The sequence below is a fragment of the Solanum stenotomum genome, chromosome 8 (assembly GCF_019186545.1).
Source record: "Solanum stenotomum isolate F172 chromosome 8, ASM1918654v1, whole genome shotgun sequence".
NCBI classification, from domain to species: Eukaryota; Viridiplantae; Streptophyta; class Magnoliopsida; order Solanales; family Solanaceae; genus Solanum; species Solanum stenotomum.
This window is the reverse complement of record NC_064289.1, coordinates 11,683,844-11,709,529: the sequence shown is the minus strand read 5'-3', so window position 1 is coordinate 11,709,529 and position 25,686 is coordinate 11,683,844. Positions and strand designations below refer to the sequence as shown.

Here is a 25,686-nt window from a genome sequence, read left to right as displayed (position 1 = left end):
GTCTATTCAATCAGATGCCTCATGTAAGTGTCTTTACTAAGCCTTTGGTAGCAAAAGGAGTTTATGCTATGAGTATTAGGTCTTCTTTTTTGTGAGTCTACAATAAGCGCGTTATTCGTTATTATGTATGTCAAATTACACATTGATTGGGGAATTGACATGTATGAACACAAAATCATGACATCTTTTTGTGATAGTGAAAATAAGATTTGACAAGTTAAATAAGGGATTGTTTCACTTTTCAAATGAGTAACAGTCTCTGTCAACAAAAGTACTATATTCTGTTAATTCTCTATGTCGAGAACTAAAAAGTATATTTTCTCTAAGGGCAATTTATTGGAGAAATTGAACCTGAAAACGAATATATTTACTAATTACAACTTAGATAATACTTGTCTTGGGATTGGGAGGAATCCAATACGAAATATTAACTAATAAAAGAAAGATAAAAAACTTGAAACAATTCGAAACTCAGAAGACTCGTTTTTGCATGTCAAATAGTAGGAAAAGTAAATTATATATATACTTGCAGTACACCTAACGTTTTCAAGAAGGTAGTTATAACAAAAGTGTCATCAAGTCAGACAAAGGCCAGTAGTAGTAAATGCTAAACAACCATCTCAATTCCTTAACCAGAAAAACCAAAGGTATCGGGTTCCCATCCTTCCGGATACGAAGTTGTCTTAGTTAGGGAGGGAGTATTTTACTCTTCAATGTAAAATTTTTTGATGTGAACTTGAATTTTGTTGGACTTCAATGTGGAAAATAATTAAAAGAAAAAACGTCTTAACCGTCTCCAACACACAAAAACAAGTTTTCTGCAGACTTACACTGCACTGTACAGTAGACTATCCCGTTTAATTATAGATTTTAAAGTTAAAATTGAATTTTTAAAATTGTGATTTTTGAAATTTGAATTTGTGTTAGCACATGCACTTTACTTTGAAAAAAAATTAAAATTTTGCGGGTGAAAATCCTATAAATTGATAACATGAAAATGTTTAAAGATCAGATTTTCACAATGAACGGAGAGAGTGTATATTTTTGCATTTATGTCTTAGTCATAAATTAAACCTTCCCAAAGATGCATTTGTTTCTTATATTTTCTTGGGAAGTGTGAGACTTCATTATATTGTTACCGGCCAACGAACTATATAAGTAAATGCAGGAAGCAGCATTATTAATGTAAAAACGCGCAATGCTCCCTCCGCCCAAAGGGACCAATTATTTGTCAACTCACAGCTCATATTTTTGCATGACATTGGCATGGGTAATTACTACTTCTATCCATCCATCCATACTGGCTTATTTTCGGGGACGACGTTTTCAATAAGATTTTTTAAATTTAAATTCCTGACATAAATTTAAAACTTTCGATTAAAAATGACGAGATTTCAATCATCCCACCATAACCTATGTGTTGGTGTTGACTCTTCTCTCTTTGTTTTCAATGTTTATTTTTTAGAATTTCTAGGTGAAAATATAATATCTCCTGCATTTAAAATTTACTATAGTCGTTTGTCACTTTGGATTTGTTTTGAAATATATGATAGTTTTAGTATAAGGAGAAGCATTTGTTAACTTCTTTTAAAAAATCATCCTTACTATTCTATTCCCTTCGTTTCTATTTAGTTGTCACAATTTTAGATTTTACATTTCTCAAAAAATTACGTAAATGTATCATTGTACCTTTATTTAGTGTTCTCTTGAAGTCAAATTTTCAATTAATAAACAAGAATTAATTTACTTTGATTAATTAATTTGATTAATGAACATGAATTAATTACTTTGTCTGCCTATGTAGGTCAAATGCATATATACTTTCAAGGCTAATTACTTTTAAGGGTAAAATAGAAAGAATAATGTCATTTGTGCATTGATTTTGAGAAATGACAAATATTAAGGAATAACTAATTCTAGTAAGGACGACATGTAAATAGAAACGGAGGATTTAGTAAAGTATTAATTAAGTGAAATAAATACTTCTTCCGTTTTATTTAATATGGTTCTTATGCTAAAATTAAAATTTCTTTTTTATTTGTCCATTTATCAAGAAAAAAATAGTTATATGTAAAAAAAAGTATTCTCTTAGGAGAAATGTCAAATCAACATGGGGTAAAGAAAATTAGACTAGCTTATGGAGTAGTGGTTTGAACAAATACTCATATAACTAAGATTATTTATTAATATCTTTTCAAAATTATACAAATTTAAAAGACAAATAATATCAATGGAGAATAACAAGTACTCTTTTCATTTCAATTTTTTTTAAAAAAATTCGTTTAGAAAATAATTTTTTTAAATTTTTTGATAACTCTTTAATTTTTATTTTCCACTTGATATGTTTTAAAATCATAATATTTAAAAATATTATGATACATTCTATCTTTAGTTTAAGATTACAAAATTTAAAAATTCTTTATCTTTTTCAAATTGTTTATCAAATCAAAATCAAACAAATAAATTAAAACCGAGGGAGTAATATATTAATACAGTAGACTCAAGAAGTTAACCCAGGAGAATAGTATGATAACCTTCCAAATAGGTATAGATGAACAAATTATTAATGATGGCAAATAATAGAAATGAAATGAGCAAGCATATAGTAGTAAATTTACATTATTTTAGATGATGATTAATTATTGTTGTAGACTGTAGAGTGAGTAGCACTTAGCATACAAAATTAATAAAAATATATTCTCAATATCAATTCTTATATACTCACTCATCAATTATTACCCATTTCTGCATAAAGCACCATACAGGTGAATTCATTTACTCCTCTCTAACTACCGCATATTTATTTCCCCCCACCTCTATATTAAACCTTCTCATAACAATTTCAACTTACAATTCTCATACTAGAAAATCCATTTTACAAAAAAAAATAATATGGCTTATAATTTTAGGCTATTTCCTTTGTGTTTTTTGTTGTTTGTATTGCTAGTGAATAATAATAATAATGTAATATTATGTCAAGAAGAAGGAAGTGGAACAAGAAGTGCATTGGTGCCTGCTATGTTCATATTTGGAGACTCATTGATAGACAATGGCAATAACAATAACTTAGCTTCTTTAGCTAAGGCTAACTATCTTCCTTATGGAATTGATTTTAATGGTGGTCCTACTGGTCGTTTCTCCAATGGTCTCACTATGGTTGATGTTATTGGTACGTATAATTTGTGTTACGTAAGATCTATTAAAGGGAAAAAATGCTTCCTATCTGAATTGACCGCTCGACTCTTTAGTTAAAAGCGACAAATTCCTATCTATTTCACCATAATTCTTGATGGTAGCATGCATGTTGATTATTATTATATATATAAGTGAATGTATAGAAATTAGTGTAAAAATAAATATTAACACATGACATTGTACATGCAGCTGAATTGCTTGGACTACCTTTGACTCCACCATACTCACAGGCTTCTGGAGACCAAATGAGATTTGGAATCAATTATGCCTCTGCTGCTGCCGGCATTCTTGATAATACTGGCAGAAATTTTGTAAGTACTCTTTATTTATATATTTTGTGGCAAAAATCACCTCAACCTCCAAGTAAAATAAGAAAAAAATGAGTAAACTTGTACATAGTACTATTATTGTATTTTTAGTACCCTATTGATGTAATTTATCCTGTTGTAGTAAGGTTTTTTTTACCATATTTTTTAGGTTATTAGTTTTACTTATAACGGTAAATTGCCTATAGTGATCTTTTTCAGTGACATGTAATTAGTGTAATTAGAGTAGTGTATAAAAGTTAAATGAGTTATATTCAAAAAAGTAAGTAGGCATTTTGATGACTACCATGACAATAATAACATATTCAATATAATTTCATAAGTGGAGTCTGAGAAGTTCCGGATGTATGTAGTCTTAGTGTCTTACCCCTACCGTGTGATGTTAAAGAAGTTGTTTTTGATAAACCCTCGACTCAAATAAGTAGCATTTGGATCAAAGAAAAAAAAAAGAGACCATATGGCCTACAAACCTTAATTTTTATGGTATCCCATTTATATTGAAGCTTCAATTAATTTGGATTCGTGATGCATATGACCTATTTAAGGGAAGAAACTATCTTTATTAGGATTTTTTTCACTTCGAGCTCAAAACCTCTAGTTAAAATTGGATAAATTTCTATAATTATAAACTTTTAAGGGATAAATTGTAATTTTACCTTAAAAGTACGTGATTTCAGTAATTTGCCCTAAATTTTATGTATCTCACTACGATCCTGGTAGGTAACCTTAAAGATCTTATCAATGATGCATCTACTCACAAGTACAACCTAACAAATGATGCTTCAAATATAGCAACAATAAATCCATGAACAAATAAATAAACTTAAATGCACTACACCTACCTACCACCTACCCAAGTACTTTTACATTTTTTACTTTTTACTAATTAGTAGAATCTTGCATGTAGTAATTAATTGTATATAATATTTTTCATCATTATGAATTTTATACAGGTAGGGCGCATTCCATTCAATCAACAAATCACAAATTTTGAGAGCACACTGAACCAATTAAGAAACACTGGTGCAGGAGATGTGGAAGAGGCACTAGCAAAATCAATTTTCTTTGTTGGAATGGGAAGCAATGACTACCTTAACAATTACCTTATGCCTAATTATAATACAAAAAATCAATATAATCCTCAAGAATATGCTACTCTCTTGACTCAACAGTATAATCAACAACTTATCGTAAGATTCTCTTTTTATTATCTCATATTTTCTTTTCTTGTAATTTTACAAAATTAGTTTGCTTTCCATATTTTCTTATAGCAGAGTACTAATTTATGGAAAATCATTTTACAAATTAGTTTGCTTTCCATATATTCCATCTTCATTTGTGTTAAGTACGGAGGAAAATAATTTTTGAAAAATATTTTTGATTTTTGCATGTTTTGTTGATCAAAATATTCTGAACTCTAATAAAACAAGTTTCTTAAAAATCAGGAAAATGACTTTTTTAGAGAGAACAACGAAGTGACATTTCAAGTTAATTGTCTTCTTCCCAACTCCATCCCACCCCACCTTGACTGCCCTACCCCACCCCACCCCCACCCCCCACCCCATAGTAATTATTAGATTGCATAAATGATTTTGCGACAATATTTTTTTGCTTACTCACCAAACATTTTCCTTTGTACCAAAAACATAAACTAGTAGTTATTCCTTTAATTTACTAACCAATGTTTTCCCTTCTTTTTTTTTCCTCCTTGAATTCATGAAACTTTTAGAGATTATACAATCTTGGAGCAAGAAAATTTGTGATTGGTGGAGTAGGACTAATGGGGTGTATTCCAAGTATTCTTGCACAAAGTCAAAATGGTGCATGTTCAGAGGAAGTGAATCAACTTGTCCTTCCATTCCATAACAATGTTAGATCAATGCTCACCAGCCTAAATTCCAATCTCCCTGGCTTCAGATTTTCTTACATTGACATCAGGAATATGTTCCAAGATCTCCTTGCTAATTCCAGACAATATGGTAAGTCAATATATTATTAATCCATACATAAAATAGCTTCATGTATATTAGCTAACTAAATTTGTCTTTTCAACTTTTGTAACAGGATTTAGTGAAGTAAATCTTGGATGCTGTGGGGTAGGGAGAAATAGAGGGCAAATAACATGTTTACCATTCCAAACACCATGTTCTAACAGGGAACAATACATATTTTGGGATGCATTTCATCCAACTGAGGCAGTTAACATCTTGTTTGGAAGGAAGGCTTTTAGTGGTGGACCTGATGTTGTTTATCCAATGAATATTCAGCAACTTGCCACTCTTTGACTTTGATGTTATGGAAGGAAATTGAATTTCTTCTACTAATTAATTACCATTTATGTGTAGTGAACTGAGCTTTCTTTTTTCTGTTTTAACTTGTTTTTGTGGGTATGTTTCTATATTTAGTTAAGAATGTATTGTCTTGTTCTTGTGGAGAATCATGAAGCAGTTACTGATATATTAGGAATGTGTGTCAATCTATAATTTTATCATTCTTTAAAAGATTCTCATATTAATGTGCTTCAAACATATAAAATGATAGTAAATATTAATGGTATTGATAGAAAAGGGTGTTAGAAGAACTTGAGTGTAGGCAGAGAGATACTCTCTCCTCAAATTATCTTGTCGTGATTTCTAATACAAACACTGGAATAAAGTAAATTTGAAGAGAGATTATATCTTAAGAAATAAATAGGGACAAAATAGTCAAAACTCTCTTTTAATTAATATTTTCTTACGAGGCGTATAGAAGAGAAACACGATAGGGAATTTGAGATGGAGGGAGTACTTATTAGGATAACCATAAGACAGAGGAGGTTCTGAATTTGAATTAATGAATGCAGAGTGCGGAGTCTCGTTGCACCCATTATTATTTTTTAACAGTAGTTGAGAACTTATTAACTATATAGTTCTTTAATAATTGAAACAATTATTAATTAAGTTCATGTTGAAGTTATGAGTGTGCTCACACTCACTGCCTCGTACTTATCTGCCAGTTGCTACAAGTAATCACGAGTACGATTCTTAATTTCTAAGGTATGATACCTTAAAATTGTAACATCCATCCCAACACACGAAACATCACGCGTTTACACAAGGTCTGAGAAGGGTCACACCCTTGGTGGAAGGGACCTATTCTCACACAAACATCTCTCATGGCTCGAAACCATAACCCTCTTAGTTACACGAAAACAACTTTACAATTGCTCTAAGCCTTCTCTTCAGAAACTATTAGGCAAGGGAAATCTAGGATTTTTAAGTTTTTGGATGCAGAGGACAACTGCACCTACAACTCCTTGGTTAAAAGTTTTCAAGAATGTATGCTTGTAGCTAGAAACAGCTTCACGATTCAAAATCTAGTAGACATACTTGTACCCAGCTACGTCTTACCAGACTGATGAAAAGATTTCGACAAGGATCAAGAAAATACCATTCAGAAGAGATCTACCATGCTTTTTGCTAAATTAGATGTAAGTTATTAGAAGTGTGTACCGGTGTGGATGAAAGTAAACAGGGCTAGTAGCATGGGGATTTATCAAAATAGGAGTTACTGGTACTTATGTTGGTAAACTGATGAGTTTAAAGATTACTTGTCATTTATCAGCAAATGTATATAGAGTACAAAATTGCCCAGCATATCCAGAATATCAGAGGTACAAGCAAAGGAAAAAGAGAACTCAACATTACTCCTTGCAGAGATTAAATGAGTCCTTTAACGGACCTTACGAACTTTTTCTTCCTGTCCTAAGCCGAGAGATTTTTGTGCATTTGCTATTCCTTCAGGATCTGCCAAAATGAAAATAACAGATTACAGCGCGAAAATAAAAAAGAAGATAAGGGGAAGGAAACAGAAATGATCAAAAGGTTTTAGAAGGGCAAAAACATCTGTTTTTATACTTCATTTGCTTTCCCTGTACTATACCCATAAGGAAAGAATTAAGATCTAAAAAAACTGAGGAAACAAAAGAAAATCTTTTTCTCCTTGTCATCTTTTAGCCATACCGCAGGAGACTGCTAGTCGTGACTTCATTCCCACCTTTGCATTTGCAACTTGCATAGACAACTTAACAAATATTACTTCAAGTAAAATGTCCAGCCTAACACCTAAAACTCCAAGGTTCAAAGTTCAAACCTCCCAGCAACCTTTTATTTGAAAAAGGAACTCCAAATGATCCCCCACTTCCAAACAAAAAGACGCAAGGACATACGCTCCAAAAGAAGCAAATTGAAAAGGGGTCTTCATAAGAAGAACAAACATTTCAGCAAAACGACGAAAATAACCAAACTAGCCAAAAGTAGCTCCCAAGGGAACACCACAAAAAAAGGACCCTTTTCCTTGAAAGCAAATTGTAATATGCAACAGACAAATAGACTTACCAAAGAATTGCGTAAAGATACTTGTAAAGAAGGTCAAGTTACGAGAAACATTGTATGCCATTGTAGGAGGCAGAGGTTTAACAATTGTGTCAATGCTGAAGACACGTTGAAGAAACTGCAAAGAGATGAAAGAATGGTACTGTTATTTTCTAATAAATCAAGAGATATCAAAGGCTCCATAGCTTTTCAAAGTATAGCAGATACTGATATTGAAGGGTGTCATCCATTATCAAAAAGAGCATCCACTTAATTTCCTAAAATTTCCTTTATCAGGTACTTGTATGAGTCCAGTGTTCAGGAAAGCGAGAGCTTCAGCGCTTAAAGCGATGAAGCGAAGCGATGCGAGCCTTCTACGCTTCACAGACTAGAATGAGTATGTGAGCGCTTCATCGCTTAAAGCGTGAAGTGGGGCCTTGTCGCTTTTTTCCGCTTCACGCTATAACTTTAGATTTAGATTGCATTTGGTCTTCTAACGGTGTAAAAGAATTGAACAAACAGATTCATAATCAATCATAGAAAAGGTTCAGATGAATGTATTTTGTCATCTATAGTTCTTCTACATATTGTCAGGTTTAGCATTGTCAATCCAAATATTTATCAGATTGATTTTACATTTATAAATTAGCTATCTTCCCCAGCAATTCCTTTAATCTCTCTCTCAACATTTCCTCATCTATATGCCACAGTTCCTTTCAGTCCAATCTTCAATCAAACTTCCAAGTACACATCTATTATTTTGTTTAATCCAAATCCCTCGAGCTTCATCCTTTGTCAGCTTAGATCATCCAATTACTCCAAATATCTATGTATTTGGTCGAAAATAAGCCCAAAATTTCAGGTACAGGGATTCTTGGCACAGTGAAAGTGTGAAACCATCTGAAACCTCTTACAGCTAATCTCGGATTGCTTTCATGCAAAAGCAGAAGATATTTTTCAACAAATCATTCATTGATACACGTCAAAAACCTAAATCCATAGTGAGTATCCAAGTCAAACCCTGAATTTAAGCACTGGGAGATCATCAGACAGCCCATTGAGCAAGTACTTCTGCACTATCAATGACGTGAAATTCTTGATGCTAAAAAGGATAGTTTGAGCAACGCTTATGCAACAAGCACTAAGGTGATGGGGGAGAGATGAAGTTACAAATGTGAGGAGAGGAATAGAGGGTATTGGAAAGGAGCTCGAAAGAGTGGGAGGGAGAGCACAAGGGTGGTTGAAAAAGCAAATGGAGAGACAAAGGAGGAGCAAGCAGACAAGGGTGTACTGAAGCACAGAGGTGGCTGGAGCTAATCAAATTGTGAAGGGATAGGTATGTATGACTGGAATAGCTGCCCATTGTCATTGCTGTCCTTAGGTTCTTCCTCGTGCTCTTTTCTTTTTCTTAACTTATATAGTTTCCTTTTCCTATTTTATTTTTCATATACCTTCAAGTTGCTTAATAAATTTTTGTCTTACTATTGATGTGCCTCTAAGGCTCATTTAAAATCAAATGCTTCACATTGAGGAATGAGGACAAAATAAGTAAAATCAATATAGTGGAGAAAAAACCATTGTTCAATATGGACTGGAAACTAATTTTGTAATTCACTTACTGTCTCTTCACTTTACATGGAAGGGCATGTACTTGGAAACAAACACAAATACAAGTTTCGTCATTGCACAGAACTTCTCTAAAATCTACCCGAATATATATCTACTAAATGTACTGCTCGTCTGACACATGCAATACGCTGAAGCCACTTTGATACAACACAACTTCTGACTCGAGAAAAAAAATGGTTTGATGGGTCTAAGTTGTTATATTAAGGTCTATGCTCTATGAGAACCAAAATACTTCACCAAAATAAACGTTAGTATGTTTAGAGTTAGACCACCTCCACAGCTCAATCTCACAGGTGGAACTATTTGAGGCATGCTGGTCTCACACATATGACCACTTTAGGATGTGAAACCCATTCAGCTCTCTATCTTTTCACTTGATGACTGAAGTCAAGTGCCACACCGGTCTTCATGATAGAAACTTACATCGCCAAGTGCCAACATTGGGATACCTTGGACCATTAGTTGGTTTTGCGTCACTTGTGGGATCACACTGGGTTTGTTGTTGTTGTTAGTTCCACAAATTCATCTATGATCTATGAGCATAGTTACCTTTGTTTTCTTACTCTCCCAGATTTTGGAAGAGTAGTCCCATCACTTCTCTTTGAAGTTTGAAAGTTATTAAAGGTCTTTTATTTGCAGATTAAAGCTCTATGAACAGAAAAACACATACATGGAAGTATCATTCTGTCTCCTGTTCCCCGGCCCCTGTTCTTTTTCTGTTATTTGGCAGACTAAAGATTAAAGCCATATAAATCCAGTCTATTGCAACATATCCATTCTTATAGAGTCACATAGAAGGAGTTGAAGACCCTGAAATTATTCCAATTGCGTCCTATGCTTTTCCCAACCGAGTAATGCTCAATGTTTTTGCTGTTCAACTTTGCCTAGAGAAAATCCTCATTGACTCATCTTCACTATTATATCATAACAATTCACTATTTATCTGACATAAAGTTGATAAAACTAGTTTTCCCTTCCATTAGCAAATAGCCAAAAGCAAATCTTTGAAGGTACTATTCTCAAAACTTGGAATGCAATAACCTATCAAAAGAAATCAACAATCTTCTTAATCTCTCAAATGAAAACGGCAACCTTTTGAATCCAACTTAAACAGCGAAACCAACCCACATACAGTTAGCAATTCCATATACTCAAATCCTAATTAGCTTAGGCCTGCAATTTAAGTTACACTGGCTGTTCACCTACATAGTGGGTTCAGCTATAGTCTGTATAAATCCAATCTTGTAAAATCAATTATTCAGAGAATTTATCACTAAATGTGGACTACTAGTTTTACGCTAACTAGCTATCCTTCCTTATCCCAGACTCAACAGTGGAGTAACAATTTCCATATACTAACAACACAAGTTTATGGCTTTATGTGTACCCAATAGCGGAACCAGGATTTTCACTAAGGCGCTTCAAAATACGAAGGAGTAAACACACTTCTAAGCCAAGGGGGTTTCATCAGGTATAAATAGAGAAATTCCCCATCCCCCCCCCCCCTCCCCCGACCCGAAGCCCTCATATCTACAAACAACAAAGACAGAGAGAGAAAGAGAATAGAGAGAGGGACCTGGAAGTTACGTTGGAAGCTGTAACGAAGTTCAGGATCAATTTCAAGAGAATCATCTGCTTCATTGTCTTTGGAATTCACCGTTTTTTTACCAGGAACGTGCATAGTGGATGTTTTACCTGGTTGGCTTGTGACTTTAAGCCTTGCGTCTTTGAATTTTTCATCTTGTTCTTGGTCTACCCTCCATGGTGCTGACGCTAACAGCTCTTTCTTCCCTTTCGCCATTTTCAAAGCTCCAAAAAATTGCAGTCTGAGGAGTACAACGAATGAAAAGAAGATAAAGGAGAGAAGAGTTTGGCCAGACCAAACGACGTCGTTTTTGTCATTTTCAGTTTTAGTTTAATATATACAAATTGACGCCTTTACTTTGTACATTTGTAAAATCAGTCCTCTAACCTCACGGTTCTTCGATTAAACACCACAAATTGTTCGAACACATACTATAAACATCTCGAAATTTAGATAATCAATCAATTGATTTATTAAGATTCTTCGATTTATTTATTGAAATTTATAAGATAATAAAACCTTCAGAATTCTCCTAATTTGTTCGTATGTCTAATTTATTTAAAGTTGAACAGTAATAATACTTTCATCTCCTGAGAATTCGATGTTCAATGTATCGATATCATATTGATCTTTCGATCAACCATTTGTAATCCTTAAGCAATCCAGAAAATTTTTCATACACACAACATCTTTCAAGTATAGATCAAATAAAAGGAAAAATAAACTAAATACACGCATTCTTGGCTTTCAACAAGGACAAATCCTCTTTCGTGTAAATGTAAAGCTATATGATAATTGAAAGATTATAGAACACGTACTCAAAAAAATAGTAACAGTGTGACAAGACTGGGACTTAAGGACAAAACGACTCAATCAAACCACTTCTATAACTTGGGATAGTGAAGTGCCTAAGATTTCTAACTTGTCCCCTAATATATCCCTCACAAAGAAAATTCCTAGAGAATTTATCTTCAACATACCTTTTACAATCATGCACAAACACATCAGTTTCTCCATTTTCTCTATTCCTAGCCAATAGTCCAACAGTATATATCACTTTCATCCTCCCTGGTAAATCATAAAATGAACCTGTTGGTGCATCAATCATGATTAAATCCCATTCAATTTCATACACTTCTTTTGGCATATTTGTTAGGGCAAGTGGACACTTAGAATTTCTTGGATCACCTAAGTTTTTTTTGCAAGAATCTTCTCTTTTACCAATACTTAGAAGCTCAGGAGCTTGATCAAGTCTAGTTTCGTAAGTGTATTGGTAAGCTTCTAGTGAAGGTACTTCTTTAGTAATTTTGTGGATCCAATCATTACTTTCTTCGATGAAGACGGTTCGTCCATTATGGTTGAATGAACTCCACATTAAGCTATCAAATCCAAGTCCAAAGACTAAGAAATTGCATGGTGATTTCTTCTCAAGGACCTTAAGTGTTACTGATATTTCGTCGTGTTTTTGTTGCATTGTTCTATTGGTAGTGGCATAGTGGAGAAATGATTCAGCTAGAGATGGTGGAATCTTGTTGCATGAGTTTATTGATAAGTTTTTTAGCTTGAAAGATGGGGAGTTTGCTCTTAGTATCAAGTACAAGAGAAAGATGAAGAAAATACATGATAATATGAGCTTGTTCATGATCATTGTTTGTTGTTTTTTTGATGTTATTTGGTTTTCTTTCATGGGGATAGACTTGTGAGAGTATATGGAGGAGCAAGATGGTTTGGTTTTTAACTAGCTTTGAAATGGAATAGGGAAAAGAATTCACAATTAAATAGTGATTTTACATGATTTGTTTCTTAGTTTAAAGTGAAAGAAATGAAAAAAGATACATTGGTTTTGAGCTGATTTAATTAATATTCATATGCATTGAATATTCAAGATCAAAATTCAATGTTAAAGTGCATTTGTAGTTATTTTTTATACTCTACTAAAGAAGAAACAGAGGACCTAACAAATTAATTGAAAACGTGTTTGTTATGACATACTATAAACTACTATTTGGAACAAGACATGTCTAGGAGCAAATTATGATGGATATTTCAAGAGGCAGGGCAGCTCAATAGAATAGATGGACTAAAACCGAAATTTAAAAGGTGAGGCGTTATGCTTGTTTAGTACTCTCTTCATCTCAACATACTTAAAATGAAGCAAGCAATAGAGTTGAGGCACATACATTGAGCCATGACAAAATAGAAGATTCGAAAAACATTACAGCAAATTACAGAACTAAAAAGCCATACAGACAAATCAGAACATCTCCTTTAGATGGAAGAAATTAAAGAGGTGCTGAACCTACTTTAGGGGTAGTGCAATATATGGAGTTGGAAACTGTCACATCCAGTGTTTTCTTCTATTTCTCTTTTAATATTCATAGCTGAATCCACAAGAAAGTCACTGCAGTTATGCAATGTAATTTGTTGCAGTGTTGGAATATCAGCAAAGCTAGGAGGGATCTCCTTGAAGTAGAAACAAAATAATAGATATAGCTTCTCAAGCATGGGAAAGGATTTGTCAGATGCTTCCCATTCATTCATCTTCACACTCTCTAACATCAAGATCTTGAGTGAAGGAAACTTGACATTTGTGACGTCCCAGTAATGGTTCTCTGATTTTCTCACAGGAAATCCCCCCTTTATTGTGAGACTCTCAAGCTTCTTCAATCTTGCAATGATTGAAACCATTCCTTCCGTCAAGAAACAACCTCCAAGGTACAAACGCCTAATATTTGAAGGTAAGACAAAGTAGCTCTACCATCCAACTGAATCCCAGAATTCCTTATAGCTTGTCACCAGACCAAGAGATTGTAGCTGAGTATGAACTTCCACTATGGGAAACAAAGGACAACTAGGTAACGGAATATCTTCAAGTTCTCTTAGCATATTTGTTGAAGTTTCTTCAAAAATTGCAGGATCATTCTCTTCCCATACAAAGGACAATTCGTATATTTGTACAAGCCTTAGCTTCGTCATTTTCCAGATAGCCCCAGGCGATGTCCTTAGAGTACTAGGTGAACGAATGATAAGAGTTTGAAGATCGAGCAGTTGAGATATCCACTTGAAATCAAATTCTTTGACATAAATCTCAAGGTACCTCAAGTGAGTTAGCGATTGTACTTCATTAGCCCAAGAACTTGGAAGGCATACCTCCATAAATTTCAATACCCGAACAAGTTTTAGTTTTTTAAGTAAAGATAATGGATTTGATCTGTTCCATGTGTAGAATTTTGGATGAACAATGAACTCCAAAGTCCTAGGACATATATTCACCAAAGCACTTTGTTTCCAGATTGGACTGGAGCATTGGAATTTTATCCAGCTGATATTCAGAATGATCTAATTGTTTAACAAGATCATCATGAATATAAATGCCTAACCGTGATTCCATGGAATTCAAATGTTGATATGGATTGTATGGCACTGTGAGCTGCATAAGCTTTTCTTCTGTAAGTTTTTTTAAGCAAAACTCACGCACTACATCATGAAGTATGCAGCATATTACGTCACCATCATAATCCCTGAGAGAAACCATTACTAGGCTTCTGTTAAGTAGATCATTCAACCAAATTCTAGATGCTTCCTCCATATTCTGTGTGTCGACATTCAGTACAAACTCTTCAGCCATCCACAACATCATCAAATCCGATACTTGAATCATCCAGTCTTCTGGATACAATGCCATATAGAAAAGGCAAGGCTTTAAGTGGTCTTCCAAACGATCATAACTTGACTGTATCACCTTCATACTCTGCTCTCCTAAAACATAAGAACTTAAATCATTTGCAATTTCCATCCACATGGACGGACGCCTTTCCATTTTCATAATAATTCCAGCAATCAGGACAATCACAAGAGGCAATCCCTTGCAATGTTTGGCAACTTGTAATCCTGCTTCCAGTAGATCCGGGGGACAACTCTCTCCTTGAAATACTTTCTTCTCCAATAACTCCCAACTCTCTTCCGGAGTTAGAAATCTAAGAGAATAAGGTTCACCACAATGTTGAAGATGTGTAGTCACTCGTTCAATTCGAGAGGTTACCATTACTCTACTTCCATATTCACCATTAGGGAAACATAAACCCAAATCTTCCCATGCCTCGACTTCCCTTATATCATCTAACATAATGAGGTATCTCTTGCCTTTTAGTGCCTTCAGCAACTTATCAGCTATGTCAACATCCTCTTTGATTTCGCTATTATAATTTGTAGCTTGTTTGGAAATCTCAACCAATAACGTCCTCCTATTATATGATTGTGACACAGCACACCATACTTTAATATCAAAGTGGCCAACAATAGAAGGATTGTTGTACACTTTCATGGCCAAAGTTGTTTTACCAAGTCCTGGCATCCCAAATATTGAGAGGACGTGCAACTCCTTTGTTCCTCCGGTCAATTTCTTCATTATAATTTCTGCATCTTTCTCAAAGCCCACAACTTCAGCATCATCAATTGATGGAAATTACGTTGAGCAGAAGGCCCTCCAGAAGAAAAAGCTCCTTCTCCACAAGTCTCCATATACAATATGTCAACTACAATCCAACTGCCTTGATCTCAACTTTCATAAAAGAAATGAAATCTTCAAAATTTAGATAAAAAAACCAAACCAACAAATTATAGCCTCAACTTAACTATGTTTTGTATGGGATAAGACACAGATACCCCCAAACTATGACCGAAATCTCAGATACACATCTTAACTAAACTAAGATCCTATTATCCAAATTCATTTTTTTGGTAATTTTGTAGACATTTTGGCTTACGTGGCACACTCCGTAACTTCACGCAATTGAGGTGCGTGGGAGATATTTGGATGCCACGTAAGCTAAAAAGGTGTACAAAATTTAAAAAAATGGGTTCCGGGGGTAATAGGACCTTAGTTTAGTTAATGTGTGTCTCTGAGATTTCGGTCATAATCTAGGGGTACAAGAATAGAATTCCTTGCTTACACTTTCTTTCTAATGGTTGGCATACCCTGTATTTCAAGAGTAAATACCGCAGTGAGGAATAGCGGTTCCTCTGTTTGTTTGGTCTAATAAAAGATTATTCATCACCGAAAGCACTCTCGCTTAGCTACCACTTGTCTTTGTACAGATATTGACCTAACCAAGCTAGTATGAATCATCTCAGCTCCGATCATGGTGGGTGACTGCGGGAGATTAGTTTCAAGCCACTGTGTAATACCCTACATTGAAGTAAGGTCATTTTTGTCTTTTGATTTTGTTTTAAAAAAAAGGAGAGGCAGATTGTTGGTTTGTTTAAAAAAAAAATAGAGAATAGTGGGCTAAAAGGCCCAAAGCAGCGTAGGGCTGTAGCAAATTAACGAAAAAAAAAAGAAGAAGAAAGAGAGCAGGGAGTAGGGATTGGGAAATCAGCGTACAACAATAATAAAGGAAGAAAGCAATTGGAATAGATAGAGAAGAAAGAGAGGCAGTGCGAAGCAAGGGGGGGTATACGCCGAAAGAAGGGAAGGATTCAACAGATTTAAACAGGTTGAGGTAAATCGTATTCCTTTACACCTTCACCTTGATCCTTAACAGCCTTGCCACAATCCTTAGTAGCTTTGCCATGAGAAATTCTTAGTCTAGAAAATCTATTTCGGATGCTGAAGTTTTATTACCAGAGACAACGAGTTAGACAGTAAGTTGTAATTTGGGACAGAAGTAGATGAACAAGTTATGTAAATTGGCTGACGTTAGGAGATTGTGCATCAATGAAAATTACTTATGACCTAGGATAATTATAATTTAGCAATTTGATGGACAAGAAGATCCAAAAATGGTTGAAAAATCTTTATCTTAGTTTATGAATTAGCCTTAACAAGGAGATTAGCTCGAAATTGATATGAATGTGTTTATAGATTGACTAAAGGAATCGTACGGATTACTAGAGTGATGAGCTTGGTATTTTGGCATGAGTACTGTGAGTAGTAATCTTACCACAATTTGTTTTTCACAAATTTCATGATTTTTACATGGTTTATAAAGTAAATGTGTTACCGACTGTTTTGAACTTGCATGTGGGACAAGTCTTTTACTGATATGATACTGAAAAGATTATTTGAGATGATCTCATTCTTACAAGATATGATTATTGTTATTGAAAAGGTTTTATACTTGTTTGAGAAATAGTATTTTGACAAGTGATTGTTAAACTTTGAAATGATATGATTTGATAAGATTTAAATGCTCTGTTCGATTTTGAAATGCTTCTACTGATTACAAGAAAAATATAAATGGGAGTAGACCTTGATGAATCCCGTAGCTAACGGTGGGTTCGTTAGATCTGGTGCACCTTGTAGTTCTGATTACTGATAAAGCCCTTGCTAGTGGGAAGGTAGAACTAGTATACTGTACTGATATCCCTCGAGTAGGGATCTACTGATATGAATAACTAACTCCTTTATGAGGAGTTCACTGTTATTGGTTACTTCTTAAAGAGAAGACCACACTGATTACATGATTCATCCTTGGAAACCTCCCAACTATAAGATTTGATATGAAAATGTTTTTCTGAGTTTGCTATTATGTATTTACATTGATTATGCTTATATGAGGCACCTAAGATTGAATATTGTTATTGTTTCTTAAAGAGCATTGTTTCATCATTATGACTATTACACTAGCATGTTTTCTGACTTGTCCCTCATTAAAACGGTTGTGGTTAAGTATTATTACTCACTGAGCTAGCGTCTCACTCCTCGCTAATTGTTTTTACAGAGAGTTCAAGTGGTATTGAAGAGGATTTCATTAACTAGCGTGTGAGTTGGTAGCATCTGGTGAGCCCCGCATTGCTTCGCGTGGCAAGAGAACTATTGATTTGCTATGTTTATTTAGTTTCTTTTAAAAACTCTTAGAGTCGCTCCATTTGTCATTCTTTTGATTTGAGTCAAGATTAGTCCTTCGAATTATAGTCAAGTGACTAGTTTGGAACTTTTTCCGTGATTTGGAGATGAATTGGTTTTATTGCGTGACCATCTGATCATTGATGGATATTATATGGTGTTTTATAGTTGCTATTAGTTGGGTTGTGAATTTCTGAGACAGGAAAAATCCAGGATATGCCTAAAAACAAAGGAAACTCTGTCCGATTTTCTGTAGATTTATGTTAAGGCTTGCTTTGGGATTCTTTCCCCTTAGCGCCGGTCACGGACCTAATTTGGGTCGTGACACACTGCCTCGAGAGCTGCCTACAATACTCGTACCTTTTCCTTGTTTTGTATCAATAAAGTAATTTAATTTTTGAGTTTTTTCTTACAAAATTAATCTAATTGGATTTGTCACCAGTTCTAAAAAAAATATTTGACAGTTTTTTTCATTTTCCCCTTTTACTTCATTAGTACACTTCTTTTCATCATTTAAGAAATTAAATCCCATTTATTGCCCAACTTACCAATATTGTTTAGGGCCTCATAATCCAAAATATAGAGAAATTTTCAAGTGAGCGTTTTACATTATTGGAAAGAAAAGGAACTCATAATCACAATATATATATAAAGAAGACATAAAAATGTGAATAAATATTATTGTACAAAAGATGAGAAGAGAAATAGCAATATAACAACAACAAAAAACATAGGAAAATTCTTACCTTGTGTGGTTGAGGGTGGCCACAGATGAGAGATTAATTGTTTCAAAGGTTTGATTAATTTGATGGTAACAGAAATATAAAATGAGAGAGGATTGTATTATGTGATGTTGTTTGACTCGGTACCGAGTTTAAGAAACAAAGGAAGATTTTTAAAATTTGTGGTTCAAAATGAATGATAGAAATTTGTGTGGCCGTAAATCATTTCATTAAGGATAAAATAGACATTTTATAGTTAAATTGCTACTTAATATAGAAATGTGTCATTCTTTTTAATACTGACCAAAAAGTAAAGTTTGTCACATAAATTGGGACAGAGGAAATACTCAAAATTGATAGTATCAAGAATATTTGAACGTTATTTCAAAAAAAATAATCTTAGATTTGTACGATGTGGTTTGAAAAATGAAAAGAAATAGAGAAACTGAAAATCATTAATCTTTAAATGTGAAAATATAATAATTAAATTAAAAAAAAAAAGAATTTCTAAAATGAATTGATGGTGTAATTTTCTTTTCCAGTGAAACGAAGTTAATCTCATTAAATTTTATGGTGTGTCAACTTCTGGTTTAGAGTAAATATATTAATTGTTGATGGTGCTTAAATAAAAGGATTATAGTAAGACTTGGCTAAGCAATAATTTAGAATAAAAAATCAACTTAATTACGATAATGAATTCTAGATCTAAAGTAATGTGCACACTCACATGTATGATTAATGATCAATACAAGTGATAGGAACTATTCAAATTTTGCAAAAAAACAATGGTTTTAGCCTCCAAGAACCTTCACTAAACAAGCTCGTACTACTAGTCATTTTTTTATTCTTTTTTAATCTCAAGTAAACCCACAATCTCTATCATATGCTCTGTCTTTTGAGTGGACACTTTGTGGTAACCTGCTCACAGGAGATGCAAAACACATTAGGAAGTTGATATGTTAAGAAATGCATTTAACTTTTTTTTTTTTGTTTTTTACAAAATGTGAATAAAAAACATCACTTGACAATCTGGATAGTCCATTTTCTGATGAAATTAATGCACGAGATGAAATTAATTTTGAATATACAGATATATTATGAAATTGATACTAAATACATAAATATATTAAATTTGTTAAACTTCAATACATTCTGAAATACAAATAAAAAGGGAGATTTGCGAATCTTGCAGAAGAAAATAGGGAGTAATTACCCTGCAGAAGAAGAAAAGAAATACAATATTGTTTAGTTGAATACTTATTTGGATTGAGAATGAGAATGAGAATGTCTATGACTCTACCTATGCTATGTGTATCGATCTAGGACAAAAAAAGAACTTGGAGACTGTCACATCCTGTGTTTTCTTCGATTTCTTTTTTGATATTCATAGCTGAAACCCCAAGAGAGTCGGTGTAGTCATACAGTTTAATAAGTCGCAGTGTTGGAATATCTGCCAAGCTCGGAGGGATCTCCTTGTAGTAGTAACCAGTTCTTATAGATAGTTCCTCAAGCACGGGAAAGGATTCCTCTGAAGCTTTCCATTCTTCCATCCTCACAGAGTGTAATGCCAAGTATTTCAGTGCAGGGAACTCGACACTTGTGGTGTCCCAACAAGTGTTCTCCGATTTCCATGGTGAAAATCCCCCGTGTAATGTGAGACTTTGAAGCTTCTTCAATCTTGCAATGTTTAGAATCATTTCTTTCGTTAAGAAACAACCTCCAATGTACAAATGCCTAAGATTTGAAGGGAAGACAAAGTAGCTCTCCCAACCAACTGAATCAAAGAATTCCAGAGGGCTTATGACCAGATTAAGAGATTGAAGACGAGTATGAACTTCCACTGAGGGAAACAAAGGACAACTAGGTAAAGCTTCAACACGGAGGCTGAGTTCTTCAAGATTCGCAAATCTCCACCAAAACCTTGGATTCATATCATCCACAGTTATACGATGAGTGTGTAATGTCTTCAAGTTCTCTAGCATAGTTGTTGAAGTTTCTTCAAAAATTGCTTTATCATTGTCATCCCATACCAAGGAAAGTTTCTTTACATTCAAATGCCTTAGCTTCTTCATTTTCCAGATAGTTGTAGGCGAAGTCCTTATAAATTTAGATGGACGAACCACTAGTGTTTGAAGATCCAACAGGTGAGATATCCACTCGAAATCAAATTCTTCAACAGAAATTTCAAGGTACCTCAAGTGAGTCAGGGATTGTACTGCGGTAGGCCAAGAACTTGGCAGATCCTCATAAAGAAAATGCAACACCCGAACAAGTCTTAACTTAACAAGTAAAGGTAAAAGATTTGATATGTTCCCTGAGTTGAAATTTGGATGAGCAATGAACTCCAAGGATCTAGAACATTCACCAAAACACTTTGTACTTTCCTTAGACTCGAGCATTGGAATCTTATCAAACTGATAGTCACAATGATCTAATTCTTCAACAAGATCATCATGAATATAAATGCATAACCGTGAATTCATAGAACTTAAATGCTGATATGGACTGTATGGCACTGTGAGCTGCATAAACTTTTCTTCTTCAAGTTTTCTCAAGCAAAACTCACGCACTACATCATGAAGTATACAACTATCTATGTCACCATTGATTTTCTTTTTAGAGACCATTACAAGGCTTCTATTAAGTAGATCGTTCAAGCAAACTCTAGATGCTTCCTCCATGTTCTCTGTTTCAGCATTCAATACAAACTCTTCAGCTATCCACAACTTCAGCAGATCATCCACTGTAATCTCATGGTCCTCTGCAAACAATCCCATGTAAAGAAGGCAATGCTTTAAGTGGTTTTCTAAATGGTCATAGCTTGATTGTATTACCTTCATACTCTGCTCTCCTAAAACAAAGGAACTTAAGTCATTTGCAACCTCGAGCCACAAGGACGCCTCCCTTCCCATTTTTGCAATCATTCCAGCAATCAGAACAACCACAAGAGGCAATCCCTTACAGTGTTGGGCAATTTGTAACCCTGCTTCCACTAGATTTGAGGGACAATTCTCTCCTCGAAACACTTTCTTCTGCAATAATACCCAACTCTCTTCCATTGTTAGAAATCGAAGAGAATAAGGATCACTGCAGTGCTGGAGATGCTTAGCAACTTGTTCAATTCTAGTTGTTACCATTATTCTGCATCCGTTTTCACCTCTAGGGAAACATAATCTCAAATCCTCCCATGCCTCAACTTCCCATATATCATCTAACACGATGAGGTATCTCTTGCCTATCAGAATCTTGCGCAACATGTCAGCTACGTTATCATTCTCCTTGATTTTGCACTTTTTATTATTAGCTTGTTTGAAAATCTCAACCAACAACGTCGTCCTATTATATGCTTGAGACACAGCACACCATACTTTAACATCAAAGTGATTAACAATAGAAGGATTGTTGTACACTTTCCTGGCCAAAGATGTTTTTCCGAGTCCTGGCATTCCAAAGATTGAGAGGACGTCCAACTCCTTTGTTCTTCCGGTCAATTTCTTCATTATAATTTCTGCATCATCCTCAAAGCCGACGATTTCATCATCATCAATTGATGGAATGCTGCGTTTGTTGGAAGGCTCTCCAGAAGAAAGAGTTTCCTTTCCACAAGTCTCAACAACATCCATGCCTTGAGTAATTAGTAACTCTACCACCTTTCAATCTTTTCATAAAAGAAATGAAAACAAACATTAACAATCTTAAACTTTTAGAGAAAAAAACTCCAAACCAAAAAATTATACTCCCTCTCTCCCAATTTACGTGGCACTTTTTGTTTTTCGAGAGTCAATTTGATCAGAAATTTGCGCATGGAATCTTCAATTTTTTTGAAATGAAATTTATATATTTGTAAACTATGTAAAAAGTACCATAAGTCACAATAATTGTTAATTCAAAATGTTTAAAAGATTTATGAAAAACTTATGATAAAAAATAGACTTGCTTGAATTTCAAAATTCGAAAAATGCCACATAAAATGGGACGGAGGGAGTAGTAACAAAGTGAAGCCTTATGAATCTAAAGGCCACCACCATATAATCAAGATGAATGAAATGAATAAACCCCTTACATTAGTAGTTTACTTCTTCTGATCTTAGGATGGAAATGTCTATGAATTGTAACTTCTAACTTAGTATAACAATGTTTGGATCTAAATAAATCGCATGACATACGAAATCTAACAAAGCAGACCTCGAAAGTCAACTAATCAGACAACATAAGAGAAATATAACAAAAGAGACACTAATTTAATATGGATCTCTCAGTTGACCTACGTCCACTGATAAATAAATGAGCAGATCTACCGTATAAAAGATATTACAAAATATTGAAAGAAAAATTAACTCATAAAATTTAGAAATCTGACCTTTCGTTATTGAGAGTGGCAATAGGGGTGATTAGTTGCTCCAAGGTTGCTTAATGGTTTTGGGTTTAGAGAAATCCAAACTCTAAGAAGAATGAAGAGTGATGTTAAAATCTGGATAGGAAGAGAAAAGCATACTCGTCTACTAATTACTTGTCCACTTTTGAATTAACAAACCTATTAAGAAGACAATGAATGACATACTTAGTTTACAATTTTACTCCTATTAATTATGAAGTAGATAAATTAATAACTTAAGATTTTCAAAAAGTTTTACCTTTCTCAAAGTAATAAATTGATGGTATAATAGGTAAAATAAATTTATTTTTTCTTAATTTGTCAAAATTGACAAATAATTAGAAACAACTAAAAAAAAAAGTGAACATATATAATTAGGAATATAAGGAGTACTAAAACTATATATTAATTAATATAAATATTGTAATAAACTATTTATATCAATTTATATTTTTTAAGAGAGGTGCATAATTTAAAATGAACAAATAAGAATAATATAGTGAGTACATGTTAATTAAACAAATATTGTAAATAGTCCTACTGTACTACATAAGATGTTAATTAATCATACACGGGACCTCCATGTTATTTCCGTCAAAAGATACTTTTGTACCTTTTTTTTTTACTCATCGTAATTTCTTTTTATTGTCATAATATTTTTTTTATTTATATATAAGAAGAATAAAATAATTAAAACACAGTTTTTTTCCGCAAATTTCCCACTAGACAGTGTCAGTGGCCTTTTATTAAACATAAAAAATATCAATAGGAATAAGTGCAAGCAAGGAGAGCTAGATTTTACCTTACTAATCCTAATGAAGTAAAATAGTACCCTTCTTATTTATTTGATTCAAATTTGTTTCTTCTACGAAATTGAAAAAGGAGCTTATCAGAATTAGAGTTTTTTTGATCGACTTAGTTCAAGTGTTTTTAAGTTGAAATAATTTTGAAGCATTTTTTATTTTTTTAAAAATAATTTTCAAAACGAAAATACTTTTAGTGAAAAAGCCATCAGTGTTTGGTTAATTAATTTAAAAATATTTTTGCTCAACAATTAATATTTAACCAAACTTTAAAAAAATGTTTGTATATTACTCTCAAAAGTATATTTTTTTTTCAAAAAAGTACTTTTGATGAAAACTAATTTATTTAGTATGTGAAAACAGTTTCTGCTGCTCCAAAAGCATTTATTTTCTCTCAAAAGCATAACGAAACATCTCACATTTTTTTTTTTTGAAATAAAGCACATTTGAGCTCTGAAAGACCTACAAAGTTGAATTGCAATCTCAGCTTCCAAGTTAAAAAGTTTCCTAATAAAAAAAAACAGATAATAATGACAGAAGGGAAATAGAGCAACTTTGAATTGCTTCTAAATACATTTATATTTGGTTTACAACTAGAACATGGAGACTGTCACATCCTGTATTTTCTTCTATTTCTCTTTTGATATTCATAGCTGAAACCCTAAGAGACTGGACGCATTGAGACAGTTCGATAAGTCGCAGTGTTGGAATATCCGCAAAGCTAGGGGGAATCTCCTTGATGATACTTCCCCTTATAACTAACTTCTCAAGCACGGGAAAGGATTCCTCTGAAGCTTTCCATTCTTTCATCATCACACCGTGTAATGTCAAGTATTTGAGTGCAGGGAACTCCACATTTGTCACATCCCAGCTACAGCTCCGAAACCTCTGTAATCTCCCATAAGGAAATCCCACACGTAATTTGAGACTCTCAAGCTTCTTCAATCTTGCAATGTTTAAAACCATTTCTTCCGTCAACAAAAAGCCGCCAAGGTACAAATGCCTAATATTTGAAGGGAACACAAAATACCTCTCCCATCCAATTGAATTGAAGACTTTCTTTAATGAGAACTTCAGAAAAACAGAATGAAGCCGAGTATGAACTTCTGGTATCGGAAACAAAGGAAACTTAGGTTCATCTTCAACCTGGAGGTCGAGTTCTTCAAGATTCGGAAACATCCACCACAACCTTGCATTCATATTATCCAACCATATATCACAAGTACGAAAAGTCTTCATGTTCTCTAGCATAGTTGTTGAAGACTCTTCAAAACTTCCTTCGTCATTAATGTCTTCCCATACCACTGGAAAACTGTCTATATTCACATGCCTTAGCTTCTNTGTTCAATTTGTGTTGTGACCATTACTCTGCTTCCATATTCACCTTGAGGGAAACATATTCCCAAATCTTCCCATGCCTCGCATCCCAAATGTCATCTAATACGATGAGGTATCTCTTGCCAATTAGAACCCTGCGCAACATGTCAGCTACATCGTCGTCCTCTTTGATTTTGATCTTATCATTTGTAGCTTGTTTGAAAATCTCAACCAATAAAGTCCTCCTATTATATGCTTGCGACACAGCACACAATGATTTAACATCAAAGTAATTAACAATAGAGGGATTGTTGTACACTTTTGTTGCCAAAGTTGTTTTACCGAGTCCGGGCATTCCAAAGATGGAGATAAGATCCCGCTCCTTTGTTCCTCGTATCAATTTCTTCATTATAATTTCTGCATCTTTCTCAAAGCCCACAACTTCATCATCATCATAAATTGATGTAATACTACGTTTGGTGGAAGGTTCTCCAGCAGAAAGAGTTCCTTTTCCACAAGTCTCAGCAACTTCCAT

The 25,686-nt window shown here is 33.9% G+C and overlaps 4 protein-coding genes and 2 pseudogenes across 4 annotated transcripts; 1 reads left to right on the top strand and 5 right to left on the bottom strand.

Moving 5' to 3' along the window:
- Positions 1–2,855: 2,855 nt before the first annotated feature.
- Positions 2,856–5,955, top strand: LOC125875120 (GDSL esterase/lipase At1g71691-like). Its single transcript, XM_049556205.1, has 5 exons — positions 2,856–3,169; positions 3,385–3,506; positions 4,475–4,711; positions 5,251–5,500; positions 5,586–5,955. Exons 1-5 carry the CDS (start codon positions 2,893–2,895, stop codon positions 5,804–5,806), a joined length of 1,107 nt encoding a protein of 368 aa, XP_049412162.1. The 5' UTR covers positions 2,856–2,892; the 3' UTR covers positions 5,807–5,955.
- A 1,139-nt stretch (positions 5,956–7,094) lies between these two features.
- Positions 7,095–11,373, bottom strand: LOC125874766 (uncharacterized). The gene is made up of 3 exons (XM_049555785.1): positions 11,079–11,373; positions 7,898–8,012; positions 7,095–7,306 (listed from the first exon to the last, which is right to left on the bottom strand). Exons 1-3 carry the CDS (start codon positions 11,301–11,303, stop codon positions 7,233–7,235), a joined length of 414 nt encoding a protein of 137 aa, XP_049411742.1. The 5' UTR covers positions 11,304–11,373; the 3' UTR covers positions 7,095–7,232.
- A 567-nt stretch (positions 11,374–11,940) lies between these two features.
- LOC125874540 (glucuronoxylan 4-O-methyltransferase 3-like) lies at positions 11,941–12,817 on the bottom strand. Its single transcript, XM_049555440.1, has one exon. It carries the CDS (start codon positions 12,772–12,774, stop codon positions 11,941–11,943), a length of 834 nt encoding a protein of 277 aa, XP_049411397.1. The 5' UTR covers positions 12,775–12,817.
- Positions 12,818–13,391: 574 nt separating this feature from the next.
- LOC125873486 (putative late blight resistance protein homolog R1B-16) lies at positions 13,392–16,141 on the bottom strand (annotated as a pseudogene).
- Positions 16,142–19,765: 3,624 nt separating this feature from the next.
- LOC125875028 (putative late blight resistance protein homolog R1B-23) lies at positions 19,766–23,133 on the bottom strand. The gene is made up of 2 exons (XM_049556082.1): positions 23,017–23,133; positions 19,766–22,314 (listed from the first exon to the last, which is right to left on the bottom strand). Exon 2 carries the CDS (start codon positions 22,277–22,279, stop codon positions 19,976–19,978), a length of 2,304 nt encoding a protein of 767 aa, XP_049412039.1. The 5' UTR covers positions 22,280–22,314; positions 23,017–23,133; the 3' UTR covers positions 19,766–19,975.
- A 1,277-nt stretch (positions 23,134–24,410) lies between these two features.
- Positions 24,411–25,686, bottom strand: LOC125873484 (putative late blight resistance protein homolog R1A-3; annotated as a pseudogene).

What these genes read in the sequence shown, in the direction of transcription:
- LOC125875120 (XM_049556205.1), top strand. Translation starts at nt 2,893, where the DNA reads ATGGCTTATAATTTTAGGCTATTTCCTTTGTGTTTTTTGTTGTTTGTA. An exon ending in CACTATGGTTGATGTTATTG is followed by an intron (nt 3,170 to 3,384) that starts GTACGTATAATT and finishes TTGTACATGCAG; the next exon opens with CTGAATTGCTTGGACTACCT. An exon ending in AGTATAATCAACAACTTATC is followed by an intron (nt 4,712 to 5,250) that starts GTAAGATTCTCT and finishes TGAAACTTTTAG; the next exon opens with AGATTATACAATCTTGGAGC.
- LOC125874766 (XM_049555785.1), bottom strand. Translation starts at nt 11,303, where the DNA reads ATGGCGAAAGGGAAGAAAGAGCTGTTAGCGTCAGCACCATGGAGGGTA. An exon ending in GCTTCCAACGTAACTTCCAG is followed by an intron (nt 8,013 to 11,078) that starts GTCCCTCTCTCT and finishes ATCTCTTTGCAG; the next exon opens with TTTCTTCAACGTGTCTTCAG. An exon ending in TATCTTTACGCAATTCTTTG is followed by an intron (nt 7,307 to 7,897) that starts GTAAGTCTATTT and finishes TCATTTTGGCAG; the next exon opens with ATCCTGAAGGAATAGCAAAT.
- LOC125874540 (XM_049555440.1), bottom strand. Translation starts at nt 12,774, where the DNA reads ATGAAAGAAAACCAAATAACATCAAAAAAACAACAAACAATGATCATG.
- LOC125875028 (XM_049556082.1), bottom strand. Translation starts at nt 22,279, where the DNA reads ATGGATGTTGTTGAGACTTGTGGAAAGGAAACTCTTTCTTCTGGAGAG.